This window comes from Herpailurus yagouaroundi, unplaced genomic scaffold (assembly GCF_014898765.1).
Source record: "Herpailurus yagouaroundi ecotype Mexico unplaced genomic scaffold, PumYag 77, whole genome shotgun sequence".
NCBI classification, from domain to species: Eukaryota; Metazoa; Chordata; class Mammalia; order Carnivora; family Felidae; genus Herpailurus; species Herpailurus yagouaroundi.
The window spans coordinates 15,870,991-15,893,270 of NW_024412388.1; the positions used below are offsets into that span (position 1 = coordinate 15,870,991).

The 22,280-nt window shown below is 59.3% G+C and overlaps 1 protein-coding gene across 17 annotated transcripts in view; it reads right to left on the bottom strand.

Annotated features, from left to right (window-relative positions):
- Positions 1-544: 544 nt before the first annotated feature.
- RAP1GAP (RAP1 GTPase activating protein) overlaps positions 545-22,280 on the bottom strand; it is a 62,129-nt gene continuing 40,393 nt past the window's right edge. For 6 of the 17 annotated variants that reach the window (XM_040463973.1, XM_040463962.1, XM_040463983.1 and 3 more), the window contains 22 exons: positions 21,946-21,981; positions 20,789-20,836; positions 19,822-19,860; positions 19,173-19,358; positions 16,942-17,045; positions 16,602-16,680; positions 16,186-16,239; positions 15,056-15,139; positions 14,749-14,849; positions 14,485-14,614; positions 13,312-13,467; positions 12,783-12,854; positions 12,053-12,139; positions 11,468-11,605; positions 9,511-9,642; positions 7,632-7,709; positions 6,614-6,723; positions 5,534-5,689; positions 3,867-3,990; positions 2,773-2,875; positions 2,324-2,427; positions 551-1,591 (listed from right to left, as the gene is read on the bottom strand). In XM_040463973.1, the coding sequence (XP_040319907.1) occupies positions 749-1,591; positions 2,324-2,427; positions 2,773-2,875; positions 3,867-3,990; positions 5,534-5,689; positions 6,614-6,723; positions 7,632-7,709; positions 9,511-9,642; positions 11,468-11,605; positions 12,053-12,139; positions 12,783-12,854; positions 13,312-13,467; positions 14,485-14,614; positions 14,749-14,849; positions 15,056-15,139; positions 16,186-16,239; positions 16,602-16,680; positions 16,942-17,045; positions 19,173-19,358; positions 19,822-19,860; positions 20,789-20,836; positions 21,946-21,981 (2,964 nt within the window). In that variant the 3' untranslated portion in view covers positions 551-748. Of the gene's footprint in view, positions 1,592-2,004; positions 2,047-2,323; positions 2,459-2,772; positions 2,876-3,866; positions 3,991-5,533; positions 5,690-6,613; positions 6,724-7,631; positions 7,710-9,510; positions 9,643-11,467; positions 11,606-12,052; positions 12,140-12,782; positions 12,855-13,311; positions 13,468-14,484; positions 14,615-14,748; positions 14,850-15,055; positions 15,140-16,185; positions 16,240-16,601; positions 16,681-16,941; positions 17,046-19,172; positions 19,359-19,821; positions 19,861-20,788; positions 20,837-21,945; positions 21,982-22,280 lie in introns of all 17 variants that reach the window. The other 11 variants (XM_040464044.1, XR_005787042.1, XM_040464066.1 and 8 more) reach the window with 11 other exon arrangements.

A 22,280-nucleotide genomic window follows, 5' to 3' on the forward strand; every position in this document is an offset into this window, starting at 1 on the left:
CCCATCAGTCCTGGTAAGCGATCCCTTGGCGCCCCCTGGTGGCCACATTGAGGAAATTCTTGGACTTCACTGAGCAAGAGAAAGGAGAGAGGGAAGCTGGTCTCTGAACACCCACTGTGAACCAGACGCTGTGCCAGGTATTTGATATACCCCGGCCCAGCGAACCCTCATCACAAACCCTTGGGAGAGGTACTACTGCTCCCATTTCACAGAAGTGGAAACTGAGGCTCAAATTTATCAAGGCCACCCAGCTAGTAAGAGATGGTCTGGGGACTCAAACCTAGGTCTGCCTGACTTCAGAGCTGTATTCTCCACCCCTCCCTCCCCTGCCTTGGAGAAGGGGAACAGGGTGGAGGGGAGGGCAGCACGGTGGAAAGGAAGCATGCCTGGTGGTCACAGCACCCGTGGTTTGACCGTGGAGGTGCCCCCAGAGCTTAGCAGCTCTGAAGGGTAGGGTGCAGGGGACGGGCAGGCTGGTGCCTCAGCACCACTGAGATCTGTCCGGAGTCGGGCGGGGCAGGGTTCACACAAAGCCAGGCCCAACTCGGGGTACAATAGCGATAAATAGAATTTATTTTGTACAACTGTTACCGACATACACACAGCCACGGGGGCTTCCAAAATGGGTGTTGGGGCCGGAAGGCTGGCCTTTGGCGTGGTGCCTAAAAAGTGTGGACAGACACACACAAGGATGTGGACTCACAGCAGCTGTGCCTGGCTGCCCCTCCGTGGGAGTTGGGTGGAGGGGTCACAAAGGCGAGGCCCATAACTCTAGGCCAGTGAGACCCCGCGACCTGGAGTGCCCAGAGCATGGGATGGCAGGGGTTAAGCTGGGTGCTGGCTGAGAAGCCAGGGAGGTCTCCCTCCCCCCTAAGGGGGTCACTTGTCTGTCACGTGGAGGCAGTGGCCGGGGCATCGGCAGATCTGTGGTAGAGCTTGAGGGTCCAGGAGGGGCAACAGGCAGAGCCAGCTCCCAGCCCCTCAGCCCACCTGGGGTCCCAGGGAGCCCAAGATGCAAGGGAGGGCAATGGGGGCCCCTGGGAGGACAATCCCCCATTCTGGGGCAGGTGCATGGAATCACAGTCATCACTGACCTCTGAAACAATCTTGTCCACATGTAGCAGAGGCGCCCAGAGAAGGAGACTGACTTGCCCAAAGTCACACAGCAGAACCCACACTGGAAGCCAGGACTCGGGACTCCCAGCCCAGTGCCCATCCCACCACGTTTCACGTCCCACCGCCTCTGCAACGGGCCCTGTGTACACCAAGATATCTCAATCCTGCCCTCCCGTCCTGCTCCCCCAGGGGTCCGGAGATGCACCCGGGTGTGACAAAGGGCCCGGAGCGGGGGCAAGCCAGGCCTGGAGTTCTGCTTCAACTGACCACTGCCTGTCTCAGCCTGGGGGGTGGGGATGATGCCAGCAGCTTCCCCCTCCTGGGTCCGGATGGCTCCGCCCCGCAGAGACAGTCCAGACAGGTGGCCAAGGCGGGGGCAGGGGACAGCCCACAGGCTGGTGCTGGCTGTGGGGGCAGAGGTCCTATCCACCTGGAGTTGACACTGCGTCTTCACCTTGTGCTTCTGCGGCCTCACCTGCAGGGTTAAGAGAGAGGAACACACCACGATGCGGGGAGACGGGAGCGGGAAGGGCCTGCCCCAGATCCAGGCTCTGGGTCTTTCCATCCCACTGGGGACCCTCCAGGCCCCTCCCTCCCGGCAACCACCTAGTCCCTTGCAGGCTCCCACCAAATCCTCCTGCTGACTCGTGGGCAGAGGCGAGGCAGCATTTATTAGCCCGGCTGCACAGAAAAGGAAACTGAGTTCCGGGGAGGGGCCGATGACCTGCCCAAGTCACCCAGCATTTAAGTAGCAGAGGATTCGAATCCAGGTACACAGCTCTCAGCCCAAGGAAGTGACAGAGGAACAGGAGGAGTCACCCCCCTTCTCCCCACTCCCACCCACTCCCACCCTCTCCCCCCAAACAAGAGCTGAGGACTGGGTCTGACCTGCTCAGTTTCACCTTCAGAGCTGGAGCCTGGCTAACAGCCCTGCACAGACAGAGTGGCAGCGAGGCAGGCGACAGGATAGGTGAAGACATGGGGCAGGAGACACAGGCAAGCAGAAGACACTGGTTGTGCCCAGGCCAGATGAGCCCAACCCCTCCTGGCCTCAGGGGGACCTCGTGGTCCAGCACCCACCCCTGGTCCCCTGGGACACCTGTCCCCTTCCCCCAACAGCTAACCCCCTCCTGGGTGAGTGTCCTCACAAGGCAGCCTCTAGGCTGGTCACATCCGCCCTGGCCAGCCCTCTGGCAGCCGCACATACCAGCTGGGGCGTGTGCTGCTCAGATGCCTCCAGCTGGATCTTGATCTCGGGACACGCAGGGTCCCCCGACTTGCTGGCGTCGGGATGGGGTGACCGGGAGGGTCCTGGGGAGGGGGGCAGGAGGGAGCCACCTCACTGGCCGCGGGGAGGCACCAAGGAGATGGACGCATGGATGGGCGGTAGGCACTGGTGCTCCGCGACCCTGCCCCACCCTTAACTCCCGTCTTTACCCACCCCTCTGTCATCCTCCGAGACCCTTCCAGAAGCCATGAGCCCTCAACCGTCTTAGGCCAGATAATGACCCACCCACTGTCCCCTATGTCAGGGGAAGTCCCGTCACACACCCACCACCTGGGGCATGAGAAGTCGTCTCGACCCTCTGTGCCTATCCCTGTCCCTCTCCTGCCACGAGAATGCCTTGGCAGGGGAAGCTGTCTGCGGCCTGGTACCTGGGGAGCTGCCCCCACTCGTGGTGCTGACACTATCCTCCAGCCACGTGCTATAGATGAAGGAGTCCCGCTTGTGGGGCGTCCCTGAGGACGAGACGCTCTCCTGGGAATGGGAGGAAAAGGGAGGTTAGCCCTCGTCCATGGCACTGGCTTTGCTTCCCTCCCCTCTCCCAGCGTCCTCTGCCTGCTGCAACCCACACACCCTCACCCTTGTGCCCCTGCAAAGAGGATGGGGGCCCAGCAACGTCTGCCCCGGGGAGACCCGGAGGACAGAGTAGGAACAGGCACAGTCCCAGCCGTTACACCACACACCCCCACGCGTTCATTCGGCAAACATTCACTGATGTTCTCCTGGGCCAAACCACTGAGAGAAATCAGGCCCGGTTCCCGCCCTCAGACACTGAGGTCTAGGAGGCAAGACAGACTGTGAAGAACTATTACAATCCTAGAGTCTGAGCCCCATCGGGCAGGGCCGCGGTCTGCCCTGTTCCCTGCTGCACCTGCAGCACCTGGAACAGGGCCTGGCAAGGAACACGTGGCCGCTAAAGGTTTGATGAATGAAGAATGACACAAGGGTGCTAGGGGCAAAGCCCCAGGGGGGCCTGCGAGAACATTAAACGGGGGGCGGGGGGTGGTTCCTAACCTACCCTAGGACTAGGCAGCTTTCAGAGGTGATGTGAGGCTGAGTCAAGAAGGATGAGTAGGAGTCAGTCGGACAGAGAGGGAAAGAGGAGGCAGGCAGAGTCTTCCAGACAGAGGAAATGTCAAGTGCAAAGGTCCAGAGGTGGGGTAAGCCTGGTATGTTGGAGGGACTGCAAAGGAGCGCAGATTGGCCGAAGTGGTGAGAGATGCAGGGGTAGGGAGGGACCAGATCTTCAACGGTCTCAGAGATTGGGTGCTCTGTGGGCAACACTGGGGAGCCATGGAAGGCTTTACAGTAAGGGAGGGTTAGTCTGCATTGCTCCTTTGGACTGGGTCCCCTGATCTCATCTCAGTCACACCCAAGCTCATGTTTCTGCCTGCAGCATCTACGGGGACCAAAGAGCCCCCCCTCCGGGCCACTGTAGAGCGCCAACGTTCCCTGGGCCTCTCACCAGGCCTGTGTCATCCGCGTCCACACCCTCGGTCTCCTCCACCACGCTGGCGAAGCTGCTGGCACTGGACGAGGAGCGGGAGAAGTCCTTCAGCACTTCGGCTCTCTGGGCTGCCGTCTCCGCTCTGCCAGACAGCACCCCGTGAGCCCACGTCTGCTCTGGGCTCCTCCTGAGCCAGACCCCGGTTCCCTGCCCCGGGAGGCCCAGCCTGCAGCCAGCCAAGTACCTCTGTGCCCCCCATGACGGCTGCCTAGGCCTCTGAGGCTCCCCACCACCACTGTCCTTCCTAATTCATGGATCTGAGCATGCCCCTCCCCTGTACAAAGCCCTCTCGTGGCTCCCCGTTGTCCCAGATACAGTCTAATTTCCCTGGCTTGGTATTCAGTAATAATAGTAACTATTAACAATAAAACTATGGTCTAGTGCATGCTCGACTGGGCCAGGCACTGTTTCAAGTGCCTTTGCCCGAGTGGTCTCATTGCTATCATTATTAGACCCGCTCTGCAGATGAGGAAACACTGAGGAAACACCGTTCAGAGAGGGTGGGTGCCCAGCCCAAGGTCACCCAGCCATAGGTGGGAGAAAGGGGCTTGGACCCAGGCCTTCCAACTCCACACTCTACTCTCAACCCTCTCAGTTTTGCTCCAGGCCCAGGACTTTGTGTCTCCCGCCTGGAGTCTCACTCCTTCCCTCAATTCCCAAAAAGCAAATTCATCTTTCAAAACTCGGCCAAGGTTTTGAAGCGTCTCCTCCCTGATTCCTCCTCTCAAGGTGGGAATAGACCTCCTCACTCTGGGTGTGCGAGCCCTGTCTCTCCCTGTCCCTGCCATCCATTCCCGCTTCTCTGTTTACCTGCCTGACTCTTCAGCAGAGCACAGCCCTCTAGAGCCACAGCGTTGAAGGGAGGGGTGGCCCCTCCTGCGTCCGTTCTTCCCCACCCCACCTCTTCACATCCTACCCACAGTCAGGTTCGAAAGTCTCACTCCTCTTAACTAAAATCCCAAAGGCTCTTTCCTGGCCCAACTTAGAGTAAAGCGCAAAGTTCTCAATACGGCTTCCAAAGCCTGGATCTAGCCCCTGCCCACCTTGCTGACCTCATCTCCGACATCACCCAGCACAATGTCTGCCGGGGCCCAGCTCCTCGCTCACTGAGCTCCAGCCATACCACCCTTCTTTCAATCCTTCAAGCACGCCTCAGGGCCTTTGTGCTTGCTGTGCTTCTCTTCCTTCTGCCATGCCAGTCCTAGCAGGGCTGGCTCTTCAATGAGCTCTCAATTTAAGCCTCCCCCATATCTGGATGTCTTCCCTGAGCACCACCTACCCCCCGCCCACCTGATCATTCCCCACTGCACCCCCAGCTTTGTTGTTCTCTTGTGGCACCGTCTAGAAATAGTTCATCAGGTCATGCTACTCTGGACTGTCAGCTCCACGAGGCAGGGGTTGTGTGTGCCCAGCTCACTGCTGGACCTGGAGCCTGGCATGGGGCCCGGCATGAATGAAGCTCTCAGTGGGTATAGGTACGTGTCAACGGAGGGCCTGCGAGAGTACCCAGGCACCCCTGACGCCCTGGTGTGGCAGCACCAATGCTCCCAGGCAGCCCCAGGCCCACGCAGGGACTGGAAAGGGTGAGTCCGAGCCCCCTGGCTCGGCGTGCCCCAAACCCCAACCTGTTCTTGGTCGTGGGCATCTCTGGGGAGCTCTGAGTGGATGAGTTCTCCGACTTGGGCTCTTGTGAGACGTGCCCGCTGTCTGGGGTCTTCTGGCCGGCGGGGGGACTCTCCCTGCGGGGCACACGGGGGCAGCGGGGGGATTCAGCACCAGGCCTGGCACCAAGGGTAGAACGAGGCCCAGGTGGTGAGAGAAGGTCACGGGCGCCTCCTGCCTCGTCCCCGCACCCTAGATCCTCAGGGGCCAACCCCAGAGCGGTCCCTGCAGCTCCCTGGCTGGCCTGGCCGGCGAGAGGAACAGGCAGTGATGGAGTGCCCACGTAAGACAGCACCCTCCTTATCCCTGGCACGGATAAGGAAACTGGAGTCCAGAGATGGGAAGGAATCCGTCCAGGGACGCACAGCTAGGACATGGCAAAGCCAAGGCTTAAATCCAGGGTTCACAGGATTCTGGGCTCTCGTGGCCGTGAGGACGGCACCACCTCCGCTCTGGGGGGCTCAGCGCACCTGCCCTGCTTCATGCGCTCTACACCATACCTCTGCCGCAGCCCCGGGTTGTTGCTCATGTGCTTGTCCTCATCTTCCAGATTGGGACAGTGGGGCTCAGAGAGGAACGGTGACTTTTCCAGAGTCACACAGCCCCAGTGTGGTAGAGACAGGACTCACATTCAGGAACTATCCTCCGCTTCCCAGGGGCTGTTCCGCTGCTCGTATGGCGTGCTGCCTGCACACTGCCCGCACAGACGCATCCGCAGACCCCCACAGACCAGGCCGTAAATCCCGGCTCTGCCTCTCCCGGGTTGCGTGACCTGGGCAGGCAACTCCTGAGCCCTCTCCCCTACAGCATCTTGACATGCAAGGTGTGACCCCCTGGGGAGCCACCAGAACCGCTGAACCGATGAAGGCATCTCACGTTAGGTGACGAGCTGGCCCTGGGGCCTGACACACAGCAGGTACCTGACTGTCCCCAGAAAGGGACAGGGAGCAGAAGAGTGGGCACTCCCTCCTGCCTGCGTACCTTTGCCACAGCACGGGGGTCAGGGAAGGGGCTGGGGGTGACAGGGGACCCATCCCACCCACCTTTTCTCCTGCACTTCCTGTATATTCTCGATCCCGATGGCGCTGCTGCGGCGAGAGCCAAACGGGCCCGACTTCTTCCTCGTGGGGCTCTTCCCAGGGACGATCAGTGACTGCAGGGAAAGGGCCCAACTCAGTGCCCACCTGCCCTGGGAGAGCCACTGTCCCCCACATACCACCTGGGGCCCTGCTGCCCCAGGCCCTGAAGCAGAGGCAGTGAACAAGAAAGAATGAGAGGAATGCCCATCTCCAGAGACAGCCCTTCAAGTTAACAGAGAGGGAAGTAGGCCTGGTGAGGGCGAGGGCGCTCGAGATCACATAGCAGGGCAGCGCCTGGAACCGCATCCCAGGCCGAGTCCTCAGAATGGCTACCGGCTCTCGGCCCCTCGGGGGTATCATGGGACCTGAAGCCTCAGGGCAGCGGGGAGACAGTGGATGTAGCAACATAAACCCCTGCCCCACCTCGGAATCTCCAAACTGGCTGGGGGAGATTCGGGCCCAGCAGTTGCAAGACACCTTCCCTCCCCCAGTTTCTAACCACACGAGGGGGGGGATGCCCCAGGCACCAGAAGCATGCCCCAGCTTCTCTGGGGAGGCGGGAAGGCGGGCCCCAGGGAGGCACGGAGGGGCAGGAAACCCTAGGCCAGTTCATGGTGCGGAGGGGGCATCAGGGCAGAGGAGAGGGATGGAGGTCCATGCAGAACCGGCGATATTGGGGGACGTGCGGCTGGGCACAGGGTCTTTGGGCACCAGATTCTGGCAGGGACTGGGCGAGGGTCCCCAGGGCCAGGGCAGGGCCAGAAGCCCCTGGTGGGGGGGCGCTGGCTCTGACACAGGTACCAGGCCCCAAAGCAGGTGCTGAGTGCCATCAGAGCTGCCGGCACCCCATCCTGCACACCCCCGGGCCCAGCCCGGGGGAAGGGGGGGGGGCAACGTCCCCAATATGGCCTCCGTCCTGAGAGCGAGCAGAGAACAGCACGTGCAGGCAGCCTCCAGAGCCGGCGGCCCCGCGGACGACAACCTCTTCCACCGTTCCTATGCCTATGGCACTGCCCCGGCGTCCGAATCTACTCGCGCTTTTCCCAGGAATAAGCAATGACTGGCAAGCAGCAGAGGGCGGGGGCAGAGAGAGACAGACAGACAGACATGGAGAAAGACAGAGAGAGATTGAGATGGGGTTGACAGAGAGGGACACGGCCAGGAAGGGGCGGCACAGCGGACGGGGGAAAGATCGGCCAATAGACAGAGAGAGACACAGGTAGGGACATGTGGGGGAACACACGGAGGTCACAGAGTGAAAGCCAGACAGAGAGACAGAGATGGAAAGAACGGGGAGGCAGAAAGGAGGAAGCAGGGAGAGAAAAGTGTGGGGAAAGAGGAAGAAGAGGAGGAGGACGAAGGTGTCAGTGGGGGGAGCAGGAGGGAAGGAAAGAGAAGGGAAACCAGGGAAAATGCAGACGGTAGAAGGAAAAGGAAACAGCAGGAGAGAAGAGAGTTGTGCAAAAAACAAAAACAGAAATGGGTCTGGTTACTGCCATGGTGGGTGCTGCTGGCCTGGCCCGGCCCCGGGGCCCCTTCTACAGCACCCACAGGAGGCTAGGCCACTCGGCGGGAAGGGAGGGGGTGGGCCCGCTTCTCCAGTGACAGTGGGCTTGGTGACTGCAGGACGGCAGAGGTCCCGCCTTGTTCCCCGGGCCGGGCCAGACCATGGGGCAGGGGTGGCTGGGGGGTTGGGGGGTGGGGAATCTCCTGCCATGTGACACGGCCTTACAGCACTGAGCACAGGGCTTGGCATGCAGCATACAGCGATAAAGGACAGAAGTAAGGACGGACAGATCAGTGGAAGAAAGATGGACGGACAAGGAGGAGCAGAGTTGCGTGTGCAATGCCAGGGGTGGCCACTAGGCGGCGGAAAGCCGATGAGCCCACAGCCGAAGGCCTCACCCACCCCGTGCGCCCAGCAAACCCCCCCCCTCCCCCGCTCAGTGTTAGCAGCAGAATCCCACAGAGGCTGGCAGACAGGAAGTAATCACACAGCAGGTGCTCACACAGAAGCCCAGTTCCTGACACACAATAGGGAGCCACAACCACAGAGGCCCTGACACACAGTAGGTGCTGACACAGCAGTCTAGGGCCAGGGACACAGAAATAGATGCTCACAGAATAAATGTTCACACCACACAGCTCACTTCCTGGCACAGAGCGCAGATTCACTGATATCCAGGGCTTGGCACATATTGTGTGCTCAGTCAGGAGTTCATCTCCTGACACACGCTGGGTTCTCACAGAATAACCCAGGGCTGGGCATACAGTAGATACTTACAGAGTCGATGCCCGCACAGCAGCCCGGGACCTGACACACAGTAGGTGCTCATGGAAACTCAGGGCGGGCCCACAGTAGATGCTCACACAGTACACGTCCACATGGCAACCCAGGTCCTGACACAGTAGGTGCTCACATAGCAGCCCAAGTCCCCACACACAGGAGGCACCCACCCGCATCTCAGAGCCAGGCACACAGCAGGTGCTCACACAGAAATCCAGGTCCTGACACACAGTAGATGCTCCCGGCAACTCAAGGCTTGACATTAGGTGCCCACAAAGCAGCCCGATTCCCAGCACGTGATAGACAGTAGGTGCTCGATAAAGAGTGTCAGATAGAGAGAGCCCCAGAGCTGACCCACAGAAAGCCACCTGAATAAGGGGCCAGGAGGAGGGAAGGGGGCTGCAGGCTCTGTGCACCCCAGTGTCATGGCCCGGACATTGGACCCCCATGGAGAGCAGTGGCTAGGCTGAGTCTAGAACCCAGGCTGGGCACTCAAATGCCAGGGCAATGGGAGGAGGCGGGGCCGGGCCTCGGAGGTCGGGGAGAGCGGAGGGCTACTGGGGGTGGCACTCACTATTCCAGCTGCCTTGGCCAGGTCAGGGTTGTTGGGGGCAAAGCTCCCGCTGTGGCTGGTGGACACGGTGTTGGGTTTCTTGTTGCTTAGTCCCATGGCATCCATGGACTGGCTGCGGCTCCGGATGACCCGCTGTGAAGGTGGGGTGGGAGTGGAGGCGGCACAGACTTCATGAGGTCCCACTCCCCCACAGAAACCCAGGAGCCCAGGCGTCTGGCCCCTCCCCACCAATGCCACTCTAGGGGACCCCCGGAAGTCCCTGCCTGTGAGGCCCCAGGAGAGGTGAGTCCACACGGTGCCTAAGGGCAGTTTGGGCCTCAGCTCTGCCACCAGCCTGCTGGGGGCCGTTGGGCAAGCCACTTATGCTGGGGCATGAGCCAGAGCACGCAGAGAGCCCTCCAGAAACCTCAGTTTCTTGCTTTTAGGGTCCTTTAGGGCTTCCTCTCCCTGCTTTTCTTTCCTCCTTCTCTCCTTTTCTTCCTTGCTTTTTTCAGCCAATCTACACTGAACATTTCCTATGGGGCCAGGTACTTCATTCTCATTTTCTCACTCAATGCCCCCTACCAGGTGGGCATTATTATCATGCCCATTTTACAAATGAGATGAGCCTGGAACCCAGATGCCAAATCACATGCCCTTCACTGTGGGCTCTTCGGCCTCTAAGAAATTCTTTGACCTGATCCGGCACCTACTAGATTTGAGACCACTGGAGCCCTCCCTCAAGAGCCCCCAGACCCATGTTCACCCCACCCATTCCCGGTCTCTGGTGGGCACAGGCAGGGCTCTCCTCAGGCCCCTTTCTCAAAGAAAGTCTGTTCGCCTAAGTCCAGGGCAGGCCCGGGCAGCTGGGCCAATCCCCTTATGCAAACCCGCGTCTCCAGCTTTGCTGTCTGCCCTGGGGTGACGGTGAGGCCCAACCAGCCTGGCTGGGCACCCAGAGGATGGGCAGCCCCCCTCCTGGGAGCGGAGAAGGTGGCAAAGGAGCCACAGCCTGGGGACCTGCAGCTTGGGGGCGTCCAGGCCCTACGGGGGAAAGAGACACTCCCTCCTCCTCTCTCACTTTGGACAGCAGTTGCTGAGGTAGGTGGGCTTTTGAACTTACGCTGCACTAATCTAGCTGCTTTACAAATGATTCTCAACAGTTGTATGAAGTAAACGGCCATTGCTCTACCCAGTGGATAGAGAAACTGAGGCTCAGGGGTGCCTGGCCGGCTCAGTTGGAAGAGCATGCGACTCGATCTCAGGGTCGTGGGTTTGAGCCCCATGTTGAGTGCAGAGACTACTTAAACAAATACAACTTGAAAAAAAAGAAACGAAAGAAACTGAGGCTCAGAGGATGCTCAAGCTGGTAAGTGAACCCAGGCCGTCTGTACTCTTAACTCTAAGATAATGCGGAGACAGCCATGGTAGGTCACACAGGCCTAAGGTCATACAGGCCAGGTTCCTCTCCTACAGCCACTCGGTTCACAAATGGCATCTCAGACTTCTGTTTCTCTCCCTCAGTGAGGACGGAGACCTCCTCCTCCCTTCTCTGCCTGCTGACCTGGTAGCCACCACCAGAGGCACCAGAGGCACTTGGTTGCCGCTCAGAGGGCTCGAACCTTCGCGGAACTCCCAGGTAGACTCCACCCCCAAGCCTAGGCCCCGCCTCCAACCATTAACTCCTCCCAAGTCAGAGCCCCACCCTAAAGCCTAGGTCCGTCCTGAGGCTCGCTGTCACCTAGCCTCTCGCTGTCACCCAGACTCCACGCCCAGGTACTTGCCACCTAGCTCCTAGCTCTTCTCACGTCTAACAACCCCACCCCCAGACTCCACCCAGAGCTCCGCCCCCACCCGACTCCACCCCCAATGCGAGCCGCCTCTAGCCGCCCCTCCAAGCCTCGTCCATAGTCCCACCCCCGACTCCACCCCAGCCAGGTCCCAGTTTCTCTGCCCCAGGTAGACCCTGGCCCTTCACCTTAAAAGACTCGAAGAATCCGCCGCCCCCGCCGCCATTCTCCATCTTGTCCTCGTCACCGCCCAGGCCCATCATGGACTGGCTGTGGATGTGCAGTTCCTCATGGAGCGTCTCCAGGAGGGCAGCCCGTGTCCGCTCCTGTGGGCCAGGTCGAGGCCATCAGGAGAGACCCCAGTGATTGGCCCTTGGTTCTACAATTCGAATCCTGGCCACCTTCTCTGAGTCAGTAGGGAGTGGGCCTGGGCCCAGGGCCCCAGGAGCCCATGCTGGCTTCCCTGGGACCCCCACCTCGCAGCTCCAGCGGCGCTCAAGGCTGCTCATGTCCCAACCCACGGTCTGCCCCTTCCCCCATGGTGTCCTCTGTGCCAGCCTGCCCACCTGTGAGCACCTCCTGGGACATTCCTCACATACCCCTAGAAATGTCCTAATTCTTCCCCCTGGACCACAGCCCTGCTGCCCCTAAATCCACCCCACCCCAGACAGCTCTCCCAGAGGCCAAAGTCTGAACCTGGCATTTCCCTCCCCAGGGGCAAGGCTGAAATGCCAGGTTGCAGGCAGGGGTTCAGCCCAACAGCCCATCCTCACCTCCAGTTTGGCAAACTTCTCTGCCTTGTAGCAGGCATATTCAGCATTGATCAGCTTTGTCAGCAAAAACTCCTGGAACTCAGGCCCCTGGGAGCCCCCAAGCGTGGAGAGGAGAGAAAGGGCTCAGGTGAACACAGAGACAAGGGGCTGGAGCTCCTGAGCCGCACCCTGCTGGGGCCCTGGGGCCATCCTCATCTCTCTCAGAAGGGGGCCTCCTTGGCCTCAGCCCCCCAGCCCAGGTACCTGTGAGGGCCCCCTAGGCCCTTCATGGTTGCCCACCCCTTGGAAGAGCAGACCTCACAGATGCAAGGGGCTGGCTGGGGTCTCCCACTGCCTCAGTATGGGGGAGAAGGGAGGGGCCTGAGGCCAAGGCTCGAGGTGTGGCTTCTGAGAGATGAGAGAAATGTGTTGCCCCCTTCCCAAACATTTTAGAAGGAAGAAGACTGTAATTGTCAAAAAGATAATACAAGTTAGGAAGGGCCACAGAGCCTCTATGAGAAATCTAAAATAATGATGCAGATTGTTCCCTGACTTTATAAATAAAGATCACAGTGTGTATCCATCCGTGTGAATGAGAAGCCAGTCCCCGGTGACAGGGTTAGGGGAGCCCAGCTGCCCTGGCACACAGTGGGGCCTCAGGACCTCTTACAGCAGACTGTGCACCCCTCCTTCGGCCCCCACCCATTTTGTCCTACTCAGTCCATGACTGGGGCTGGGGGCTGCCCCTCACCTTCCTGAACACAGCAGGGTCCGGGAGGGGGGGCCCAAAGAAGGGCACGTCGTCTCTAGCGGTGACAGAGACCTGGAAGGGAGAGCAGCAGTCTCTGTGGAGTCCCCACCCCAGCCAGAGACCCCTAATTCATCCCTGGCCTGCCCCCTGCTGGGGAAGGTTCAGTGACTGCAGACTGGGTAAGTGAACCCCAGGATTTCAGCTCCTCCGTCCTTGGTCCTGAATTTGAATGGTGAGAAAGGGTGGAGGCTCTCAGAGGTCACAGAGGATAGGGAAGGCCTAGGAGAGGATAGGGAAGGCCTAGGAGGCTAAAGGGTAGAGCAGGGCAACCAGCTCCTTTGAGGCGGGAAAATTGGGGGAGCAGGGAGGCTGGGATGGGAATCCCCCATCAACAGAGCAAGGGGGTTGCTCAGAGCCCTCTGGACAGTCCCCCTATTTACAGGTGGGAAGACTGAGGCTCAGAGAGGTCTCAGAGTGACTCAGGGAGGGGCTGTGGCTGAGAGCCCTGGGAAGCTCCACGATCACCCACCTTGTAGAGCGGGCCATCGGGCCCCCCGCCCTCGGCCTGCACCACCACATAGGCATGCAGGAAGTTGGATGCGATCATGTCAGGCACAAAGGGTGTGTTCTCATCCTGGAAGACTACAGCGACAATGTCGTTCCCGATGTGCCGCTTCCGCTGCAACTGAGCACAGGGCCACAGGCCTTCAAAACCTGGCCGGAGAGGGGCTCCCTGGGCACGGGGGAGGGTGCCCGCAGGAGTGTGGGAGGGCTTGGGGTCGGCAGAAGGGCACGTCTAAGAATTTGCTTCCCCTCAACACAAGGTCGTGAAAAACTTGTTTCAAAATTATTTTAGTTTGCTTGGAATCCCGAGACAGATGAGGAAACTGAGGCCAAGAGAGCAGAGGACTCGAACAAACTCAGGGCTCCTGGTCCCCAGGCTCTACCTCCCAGCCCTTCTCCTAAATGCCCCACACATGGCCTCTCATGAGCAAACGGGTTCCGCTCGGTATACACTCATGTTGCTGAGATGAACGGAGGATCTTCTTAGAAGAAAATCAAAAGACACTAGAAACAAATATTTCCATTTTTCTCACATTACCCTTTTATCCCCCTGGGGTGGGGGCACGGAGGAAGGTAGACAGCCCTGCAGGCAGCCTAGGACAGGAGTTCAGCTCCCAGAATGTGCCCCACACTTCCTTGCCTCCAGGCCTCTGAAGAAGGTGGAAGCCATTTTCTCCACCTGGAACATTCCCCCTCCTTCTCCCAGCAACTTTGCAGGCTAAAAATCACTTTATCTGGAAAGCTTTTCTTGACTCCCACCTCTGCCACGTTTAAGAGCCCCCATGTCACCCCACAATGCCCCTTCCCCCCGTAAAAGTACTAATTCACATTTATGGAGCTCTTGATATGTACCAGAGACTGTTCTAGCCACTCTAGATGCATCCCGTCTTATGCTCACCTATGAGGTAGGTGCCATTATCATCCCCATTTCATGGATGTGGAAACTGAGGCTTTCCCAACACTGTAGCAGCTTGTCACCCTGCCCCAGCTAGAGCCCACGAGTTGGGAGAATGGATCATTTCCATCTCTATATCCCAGGGCCCCCTGAACCTGGTGTGGTGAACACTGAACAGACAGGTAGATGCGAGGGACAGGAGGACAGGTGGGAAGCAGGTGGGGGGGGGGGTGCCCAGGCTACCTGCTGGGCGTCCCCTTCTGTGTAGGGCAGCTTGGTGGACACGTGAAACATGATCTCCTTGTTGCGGAAGTTGCAGTACACAGACTCGGTCCCCGTCTGCCCGTGGGTCACGTCCAGGCCTCCTCGGAACCTGCCCCGGCCCCCCCCCAGGCCATGGCTCAGTCTCCAGCCCCAGCCAGGCCTCTGTGGGGCCAGGACAGGGGCTCCCTCCCTGCCCGAGGGCACGGGTCCAATTAATCGGTGCTTGTCCCGCCTAATGCTCACCCTTTAAAGTCCTGCAGTTTGACCTTCTGGCCGAGAAATTCAAGAAACTCCACGAAGGCAGGGCTCTCCTCATTGGTGCTGAAGAGCTCTTCCTCGGAGGTCTGGGGACACATGGGGAACTGAGGTCACCGAGCTAGCGCTGCTAAGCAGCTGCTGTCCCTCCCCCCACCTGCACCCAGAGAAGGCTGGGAGCCTCTCGCACCCCACCCCCAGGTCCTGGGAAACGGAGTCCCTGGGCAGGTGCTCCCAGTGGCAACACATCCACAGCCAGGCGGGTCGGAGGGCAGGGAGGAGAAGGTGAGCGCACCTGCCCCAGCTTCTGATAAATGACTCCAAACTTGAAGTTATTGCTGATGACATGCTCATCAAAGGTGACGATGAGGCGGGAAGCCTGGGGGGAGAGGGCGATGGGTGAAATAGGCCGCTTTTTTAAGTTGCCATTTGTTGCTCTTCGTGCCAAGCACTGTGCCGCGAAGTTTACCTGTGTCATCTCGTTCAGTCTTTAGGACAAGCCCACGAGGGAGACAAGGTTCAGAGAGCTTAAGTAACTTGTAACTTGCCTAAGGTCAACTGCTGACAAGTGGCAGCGCTGGGACTTGAACTCATGTCCAAAGCGTAAGCTCACTGCTCCTGAGTGTTGCCCACAGGCCCCCTGCCCTATTCCATCCACTCTGCAACACCTAACTTGTTCCTTGGCTCCTCTGTAAACCCACAGCGTCATTCTAGAATGAGCCAAGTCTCACCAACTTGAGTGGAGCCTTGAGAAGTAGCCCCTTCCCTCACCTTGGGCCTCAGTTTCCTCTTTTGTACCCAAGAGGTAACGTCTGATTTCTGAGGCCCCTTCCTTTGGGGGACCTCTCCTGGACCCCACCACCCCTCTCCCGGCTCCAGAATTCAGTCAGAGCCACAAGGGCTTACATGCCTTTCGGGGCCACCTTTTCTGGGAAGCACCCCTGACTCACTGAAGACAAGCCACCATCCCTTTCCCACATGGTCATAGCACCTCAAACCCAGCACCAGAGCTGGGAGCGTGGCTGCTGTCTACGGGGCAGCATTTACAGAGGTGCCTGTGTTATTATTCCCTCTCCCCTTTTCCCCTTGGGTCAGAAGGCAAGGCCAGTGGAGCCCCCTGGCTCAGGAACACTGACTGCCTTGGGAGGGTCCCCAAATGGCATTGAGAGTAAGGCCGGCCTCCAACGTGGACAATACCAAGTTTGAAGGCAGGCCTCCTTTATCCACTGTGCATCGCCGGATAAGACACAGAACAGTTCTGAGCCTCTGCTTCCTCTTCTGCAGACTGGTGACTTTGCACCATTGTTGTGAGGGTTAACTGAGAGGACTTACGGGAGACACCCGGTACACAACAGGTGCCCAATAAGTGCCCAGTTCCCTCGTTCCCTACCCACCCCAGTGAGCAGGGCCCAGATGCAGCCATACCTTAGGGTAGAGCACAGGGTAGAATCGATCCACATTCACATCTTCACACACCAGCTGCAGGAAGAGAGAAGGGAGCAGCTGAGGCTGGGGCCTCAGGGCCTCCCTGGCCACCAACCGGCCGCGCGGGCTGGAGAGGACAGCAGCAGAAAGGAGAGGGAACAAGGGAGTTTGCAGCAGGACTAGGGGCTCGCTGTTGCTCAGAATGGGGTCTCCTGTATCCAAAGGTGCTCCAAAGTGACCCAAAAGCACCGGGCAGGGGACAGGAGCCCAGAACACATGGCAGCATGCCAACGTCATGGGACACGTGAGAGGTGGGGCCTTGGAGACAGGGCTGCAGCACACAGGGCTGGGGTGTGGGGCTACAGATGACAGCGTGCCAGCTATGTGCCCACCTAGGGTGCCCAAAGACGCCTCACCTTTGCCATCTGGACCACATTGGGGAACTCAGTGAGGCAGGAGATGGGGATGACATCATGGTGTGTCCGGCACTTGGTCCTGGGAGGAGAAAGCCCGCGCTGAGGGGCGAGGCAGTGGGAAGGAGAGACGGAAGGCCCTCCACACACAATAGGGGCAGAGGGGACACACCCCAGGGAGGACCAGAGGTGACGATGGGGCCAGGCCTGGTTGGGGTGCTAACTTGCTGGGCAGCCTCAGGCAATTCCCTGCCCTCCCTGGGCCTTGGTTAGAAGAGTGGGCTCTTAGATGACAAGACCTCAGCCCCTGCTGCTGTCGCAGGACCCCTCACCCCACCCTCACCTGAGCAGCAACCGCAGGTGCTCCTGGTCCCCGATGACCTCATACTTGAGTGAGAAAACAAGGTGGCCCAGGGCAGTGTCCAGTGAGTAGTAATTGAAATGCTCCTGTGGTGGGAGGAGGGGGGGGCGGACGGAGGGCAGAGCTGAGCTTGGGGCCTCCAGAAACCAGGCCAGAGAGCCAGCTCGCTCCCAGATGGGGGGCTTTCACCCAGCAGCTGGTGTCATGGCTAATGGCAGACTCTGCATCAGACGGATCTGCCTTCAAATCCTACCTCTGCCACCTGCCAGCTGGGGAGCCTGAGAAGGTCACCTCACCTCTCTGTGCCTCAGTTTCCCATTCTGTAAAACGGGAGGCCAACTACCTCGTGGGATGGTGGCAGGGGCTGAAAGAGATAAACAGTCTAGCATAGAGTAGGCGTTCGGTGAAGGTTAGTTACTCTGGCTGTTGGGGTCCTCATCAAAGTCAGGACCACATTTGTACCTGCCTCTCTGTCTCCCAGCTCCTGCCCTTCTCGGGGCTGGGCACACAGTAGGTGCTCAATAAAAATACTCTGATTGATTGCTCAATTTGTGGCTCTCTGGCCCCTGAAGCCAGGGCTCGTGAGAAACAGGAAGTGAAACATCTCATGAACACACTGGGCGGCTCACCGGGCAGGTTCCCACCCTCCTGCCTCACCTGGAGAAGCTACAGGGCTGGGAAGAAATCTTGCAGAAGGCCCGAGGGGAAGCTGTGGCAGGAACGGTACCCCCAGAGAGGAGCCCGGGGCTGGCACCTCCAGAGGGGGACGTCCTCAAATCAAGGGCAGGCCAGGAGTGCCAAGATATTCCACCTCAGCCCGGCCCTGGGCTCCCCCTGCTGGCCCTGGCCCTGGCAGCGGGGCTGGCTCCCAGCCACACCCTAGGAGTCATCCTGGAAGTCAGTTCTGTTGAAACGTGAACACCTGTGCTCGGAGGGCAGGAAGAGAAGGAGGCAGGGGCAGGGGATGTGCCCCACAAATCTGCAGCTCGGGGACAGTCTGAGTGGGCCTGGAGCCAAGAGTCCCCCTCAGCCCTGCCTGGGGACAAATGCTTGGCACCATCTGCAGAGAGGGAGTGGCAGGTCCTTGGCAAAGAGGGCTGCGCTGAAGTCCTCGGGTCCTCTGAGCCAAGAGCATAAACCCTCCCGGCACGTCTTAAGGGAAGGTCAGCTGGAGGTAGGTCCAATTCCTGGCTCAGTAATTGTGTGACCTTGGCCAAGAACTTCACCTCTATGAGCCTCAGTTTCCTCTTCTGTAAAAACGAGAGCAATCCTGATCTCACAGAGTAACTATGAAAATGTAGTAATAGCTAACGTTAAGTACTTACTATGTGCCCGGCATGGTTCTCTATACTTCACGTGTACTTTTGTTACCCTCATTTTTACAGATGAGGAAACGGGCTCAGGAAGGTCAAACGACTTGCCCAAGGTCACACCATCAATAAATGGAAGAGCCAAGATACACACACAGGCCATGAGACTCCAGAACCCACACCCCACTCCACCAGCTGGGCTGGAGATGGACAGAGGTACAGCAGCTGGCATGGGGCCTGGCACGCACTAGATCCCAGCATGGGACCTCCCCTCCAGCTACCACAATCTCACCCGGTAACTTCTGCCTGGAGCACTGCTGGGTGACACTCTGACCAGTTGTTACTGGGCAGGATCCCTGCTCTGGGGCTGGAGACGGGGCAGGGGTTTGTGCCAAGCCAGGTCAGGCCATGACACTACACTAGTCTCCCAGCCCTGACCTCACGCTACCTGAGGGCAGGGCCCGGGTCTGTTTGGTTTGCTGCTGCACTCCTGGTGCCTAGAACACGGCTGGCACACAGCTGGTGCTCATTATTTTCTAACCTTGACTGAGCACTCACTCTATGTAGGACCCCATTCTAAATACCTTACAAGCATCGTTCTCATTAAAGCTGTGCAGCATCCCCCTGAGGTGGGTGTCATCACCCTCTCCGTGTTTATGGATGACGAAACAGAGGCACGGGGAGGGTAAGTGACTTGCCCATTGTCCCACGTAGCAAGTGACAGAGCCAGGATCGTGCCGCGGTAGTCTCTGATGTTAACCACTATGCCATAATGTTTGTTGAATGAAAGCGTGAATCCACCACAAATGTTCCGGGACGTGGGACTCAGGACTACCACCCAGCCCCAGCCCTTGGGTTTGGCTCCCTCCCGGGCCCAGCCCCCAACACCAGCGGGCCACCCACCTTGCCAAGAAAGTGCTTCCGGTAGATGCGGGCTGTGGGGTTGCACTCGAGCTTCACCTTGGTCGTGGGTGACTGCAGCGGCTCTGTCTCCGGGATGCTGGTGATTTCGTGGTTGGTGCCTTCAATCCAGTAGCCCCCGAACTGGGGCAGCAGGATGAGGGGGAAAGGTCCTTCTCGCCCCAGGACCTGACGGAGGACTCAGCTGAGAGCCACCCACACTGCACCCTACCAGGGCCCCAGGACACCCCCCAACTCAGACCCAGGGTCACTTCTGCCACGGCTTAGGAGAGCTAGGGAACAACCCAGAGCCCACGTGGACCCCAGGGCTTGCACCCACCCCCCCAGCGTACTTGCTCCAGCCCTTTCCCTCCTACTGCAGGCACAGACCCAGGCCACATGGAACCCCGTTCCAGTCTCCAAGAATGGGGACTTGGTTCGGGAAGGTAGAGCTGGAAGAATGACCTTGGCCAAGAGGCTGAAACGTCGGGATTAAAGGCCTAAGGGTTCACATGGACTCTATAAAGACTTGGGCCAGTAAACTGAGGCCCCAGAGCCCATGGCAAGGTCTATGGTCAGGCTCCTGGCAGGGAGGAGGACCTGAGAGTCCAGACTCAGGGTGAGGACGGGCTCAGGGGGTCCGGCCAGTTACCTCATGGACGCTCGGATAGGGAATGTAGTCCTCCTCTGTCTACAAAACACAAGCAGGCCAGAGACCCAGCTGGGGTGGGACCCTCACCCTTTACTTACTCCCAGTCTCCCCAGAATGCTCCATTGCTCAGCCAGCCACCTGGGCTGGGAGTGTGGATGGGGCTGTGTCATCTCCCCAGGGCTTCCCAGGGGTGACCCCATGAGGCAGGGGCTGAGCAAGCTTAGCTCAGTGAGTGCTCGCAGTCTCCCCTGGGTGTCTCTCTGCCTGGGGAAAAGGAGGCTCACCGCCTCCCCAGAAGAAACCCAGGGACCAGTGATTCTCAGTGCATCAGAATGGCCCTTGAGGGCTTCTTAAACACGCACTGCTGTGCCCCATCCCGTTTCCCAGGGTCTAGGTGGGGCCCAAGAATTTACATTGTAATAAGCTTCCAGGCAATGCTGTTGCTGCTGGTCCAAGGACCACACTTTGAGAACCCTGCTCTGAACAACGAATCAGGCATATGCTCACAAGCCCCCTCCTCAACCCGCACTTTGAAGCCCTGGGCGTCCCCCTGTTCCCTCCCAGGCCAGCCACCAGTCTTCTTGGATTGCTGAGGTCCCAAATCCAGCATAGAACCACACGCCTATCTGGAGGGGATGTGCAACTCCCACCCCAAGAAAATTCTGAGTCTAAACAAGAGCCTCCCTGCATCTCCTTCCATCCCCCGCCTCCTCTCAGTCTCCTCGCAGCAGGCTGGGGGGCAACCAGGCCACTCCTCCCATCTCCTCCTCTCCTCCCCTCCCCATCTGCCTTCCCAGGCAGAAGCCTCCTGGGTCCTGGGTTTGAGTCTTCCTGTAACTGCTGATCACGATTGGCGAGAGAGTCTCCCCAACCCCTCCAGGTCCCAAGGCCTTTGGAGAGACTGTTCGGGAAACAGCACAGGCAGACGGCCACAGAAGGGTAGGGTGGGGCCACGGTTCCAACCTACTTTGAGGGGTGGTGGGAAGGAGCATCGTTGTTCATCCATCCTGCTTCCCTGCAAAGAGAAGGTAACACGTCCCGTTACACACACCCCCCCCCCCCCCATGCCTGTTGCCAGCGCTCCCATGGGAGGCTCATACCTCTTCCTGTGAAGGGGGAAGCCAGGGCTGTGCGGGGGTACTCCCAGGGCAGGGTGTTGGCCGGCTCTGTTACTCAGGCCTCTGCAGGGAGGGCTGGGGGCTCTGCGCAGGAGTGTGTGCCACTGGGGCTGGGGGCAGGGGTGGTGACAGGGTTGGGGGCACGCACTAGTGTGTGAGTATGGGGCAGAGGCCATTGCATCTACACAGATGTGTGTTTTTTAAATTTACTTACACAGATGTGTGTTTTTAAGAGAGAGAAGGAGAAAAGGACAGAGAGAGAGAGAGAGACAGAGGAGGCGAGAGGCGGAGACAAAAAAACTACAAGAGGCAGAGAAACAGGAAGGGGCAGAAGAGAGGGTTTGGATGGTGAACTGACATGGGGGGGAAGCTCCTGAGGTTTGTTCAAGTTGCCCCACCCCCACCCCCGCCCACCTCCCAACATGTACCCATGCACCAGAAAGAGGCTTGGGAAGACCAGGGCTGGGCATGGAAAGTGGGCAGGGGTCAGGCCGAGGGTGTGGGGCACCTCCCCCTGCCTGTGGCACAGCTTCTGGTCACCCTGTGCCTGGTATCTGTCCCTTCTCCCATTCTACATGGGGGTCCTGTAGAGCCTGTGACGCCTCTCAGGGGGATGGGAAATGTGTCTGTGGATGTGTGGGTGTGTGTGCGTGTGGGTGTGTGCGGGAGATGTGTGTGCGGATGTGTGTGTGGGGGGGGATGGGGGGATGAGGCACCGAGCCCAGCCCTGCTGGGGACCTCCACAGGAATGGGAGAAGGGGAGACACAAGTGGGGCCTGGGCCTTGGGTCAGACAGGGAGTTAGCACTGCCGGTCCCCATCCTCTACTCTGACCCCCAGACCGAGGGCTCAGGAAACTCACCGCCGCCATCTCCTGCCAGCACAGTCTGCCTGGGGCTCCCGGCCTGTCCTCAGAGAGGCTGCAGGACTGGAGCTAGAGCAAGGGCCCTCACCCCGGCCCACCCCTCTCCTTGGCTCCCCGAAAAGGGCGACAGAGCCAACCTCACCTGCATCTTCTCAATCATGTCAAACAGATCTGTGCTCTGCAACAGAGACGGGGGAGGGCAGGTCAGTCCTCAGGTGGCCCAGCCGACCCTGCTAAGTCCCCGAGGAGTCTCCACCCACCTCTGCCCTCCTGGTTCCCCCAACCCTGACTAACCACGTGGGCCTGTCCGAGCAGCAAGAGGAAGTGGAAAGGGCATTGCAGAAGGGAGCTCCGTGCAGCTGACCAGCAGGCCCTGACCAACTGCTCAGTGAAGTCAGCCCAGGGCTCCCCCTCCCCGCCCCGCCCCCTCGGGGACGTGCCAGGGTGGGGTCGGCCGCCTGAGGGGGGGGGGGGGGG